The 2,350-nt window shown below is 21.5% G+C and overlaps 2 protein-coding genes across 2 annotated transcripts in view; both read right to left on the bottom strand.

The window, feature by feature from the left end:
- Positions 1–222: 222 nt before the first annotated feature.
- EHI_061980 (peroxiredoxin) lies at positions 223–962 on the bottom strand. The gene has a single exon (XM_643430.2). The coding sequence runs from the start codon at positions 955–957 to the stop codon at positions 256–258; it is 702 nt and encodes a 233-aa protein (XP_648522.1). The 5' UTR covers positions 958–962; the 3' UTR covers positions 223–255.
- Positions 963–2,308: 1,346 nt separating this feature from the next.
- The window catches only part of EHI_061870 (uncharacterized protein), a gene marked incomplete at both ends in the record, with an annotated part of 6,476 nt that continues 6,434 nt past the window's right edge, over positions 2,309–2,350 (bottom strand). The window contains one exon of the mRNA XM_643433.2: positions 2,309–2,350. This exon is cut by the window's right edge and continues 5,585 nt beyond it. Within this exon, the coding sequence (XP_648525.2) occupies positions 2,309–2,350 (42 nt within the window).

The following is a 2,350-nucleotide window of genomic DNA, read 5'->3' as shown; positions in this document are numbered from 1 at the left end:
ACAAATTAACTGTTAATAATTTTATTAATTATATAATATCATTTCATTAATTAATTCTTATATTATTTAAAATATTCTTTATTTCTGTTATTCTTTATTTTTTATACAAATGTATCATTTTATTTAAATTCATCTGTTGTGTAGTATTTCTTATTCTTCTTTTCTTTATTAAAATCATTATATTTATTCTTTTATTTATTATCATTTTCTTCTTATAAACCATAAAATAATTTGTATTAAATTATCTTGTTTGTTTTAATGTGCTGTTAAATATTTCTTAATTCCATCTGGTGTTGGTTCAATGGTGTCTTTGCCTGGTTTCCAATTGAGTGGACAAACTGCTCCATGTTCATCACTGAATTGAATTGCTTTAACTATTCTGATTGTTTCTTCCGTTGATCTTCCAATTCCATCATCATTCATTTGAATGTATCTTACTTTTCCTTTATCATCAATGATGACATATCCTCTTCTTGCAATTCCTGCTTCGACATTTAACATTCCATATTTGATAGAAATGCATCTCTTAATATCTGATACTAATGGGAATGTCAACTTTCCTACTCCTCCTTTACTTTTATCTGCTTCACACCATGCTTGATGACAATAAACTGAATCTACACTCACTCCAATAACTTCACAATTGATTTCTTTCAATTGTCCTGCAAGTTCACTATATCCAATCATTTCTGTTGGACAAACAAATGTCCAATCCAATGGATAAAACAACAATACAACATATTTTCCTCTATATTCATTAATATCAATCTCTTTGATTGAACCACATGGACAATATGCTGGTGCTTTAAATTCTGGTGCTTCTTTTCCAATTTGTGCTTTTTCAAATGTGTTTATAAATTTCTTAAATGCTTTTATTCTTGGACAACAACATTCTTTACAACATTCTTTCTCTTGACATTCTTTTTTACAACACTCTTTTTGTTGATTGCAAGACATTTGACTGATTGAATTGATGAGATTGTGGTGATGATGAGATGTTTAAATGACAAATGAACTACCAAAATCATCTTTACTTAACTAAAATAAAAATGTCGTCATCATCACTTCTGCATTATTCTCATTATGGTAATTATTCAATTTTCAAACAACTTATAATGAAAGAACTGGTAAATAGAAAATAAAAATGACAAGGCAAAAAGAAGAAAACGGAGATACACACATTCACACATTCTAAATGAATCTAATAAAGAATATGATGAGGAGAAAGAGAAATGTATTGGCACAAAACGTCAATAAGAAATAATAAATAGAAAAGAAATAAAAGAAATAATAAAATAAGAAGAAGAAAGAGAATAAAAAAGAAATAAAAGATAAAAAGAAATAAGAAGAGAGAGTAATAAAAGAAATAAAAAGTGATAGGAAAAGTGATAAACCATAAAGAAAAAAAAGATAATAAACACAAAAGAAATGAAATAAAAATATAATGATTATTTCTCTTTTATAATTAATATCTTCATATTATTATCATATTTTATTATATCAAATGTTCATATATTTTATCTCAAATATTCATTACAATTATTTTATTCATTATGATATTTCTTCTATTATTATATTATAAACATTACTATTTGTATATTCTAAATATTATTTCAAATTAATTTTGATATTATATTCATTACTTTATTGTATTAAAATAACTTTATAGATGAATATAATGAAATATTAAATAGAAATGATTTACAACTCATTCAATAAATGAAATGAATAATAATAATAAAATATTCTTATTCATTATATAAACTGTACTTTTATAATATCATTAAACATTATGAATATTAACACTGTTAATCATTGAAAGAATTAATATAAATAATACCAACAATATGAATTTTATAGAAACAAATGTACTTTTGATAAAATAAATTCAAATGAATTAATTCTCTCCATAATAACCAATGAATGTATAATTATGAATATGAATAAATTTAAATTACAAATAAAATAATGATTTTATTACATTATTTCTTATATTTCTTATAAAATAATAAAGTGAGTCATAAAATGAATATTACTTTTCTATATTCATAAAGAAAGATTTAATTTATCTTTCATTAATAAAGAAAATAAAATGAATAAAATATAATCAAAATGAATTATTCAAATATATTTAAATAGTTAATTAACAAAGAAACAAAGAGATAAAACAATAAAATGAATAAATAAAAGAAATATTAACAAGAGATAGAATAGTAAAAAGAATGTTATATTATTAATGATTTAAATAAATAAAACACCATTACCAAAGAATAAAATATATAATAAATGAAGAATATTAAAATTTATTTTAGATAAATAAAAAGAAATAAAAAAACTGTTTAAAGATGAA

The sequence above is a fragment of the Entamoeba histolytica genome, genomic scaffold (genome assembly GCF_000208925.1).
Source record: "Entamoeba histolytica HM-1:IMSS scf_1104750517207 genomic scaffold, whole genome shotgun sequence".
Lineage (NCBI taxonomy): Eukaryota > Evosea > Mastigamoebida > Endamoebidae > Entamoeba > Entamoeba histolytica.
This window is presented reverse-complemented; position numbering and strand designations above follow the sequence as displayed.

Coding starts and splice junctions, on each gene's coding strand:
- EHI_061980 (XM_643430.2), bottom strand. CDS start 957: ATGTCTTGCAATCAACAAAAAGAGTGTTGTAAAAAAGAATGTCAAGAG.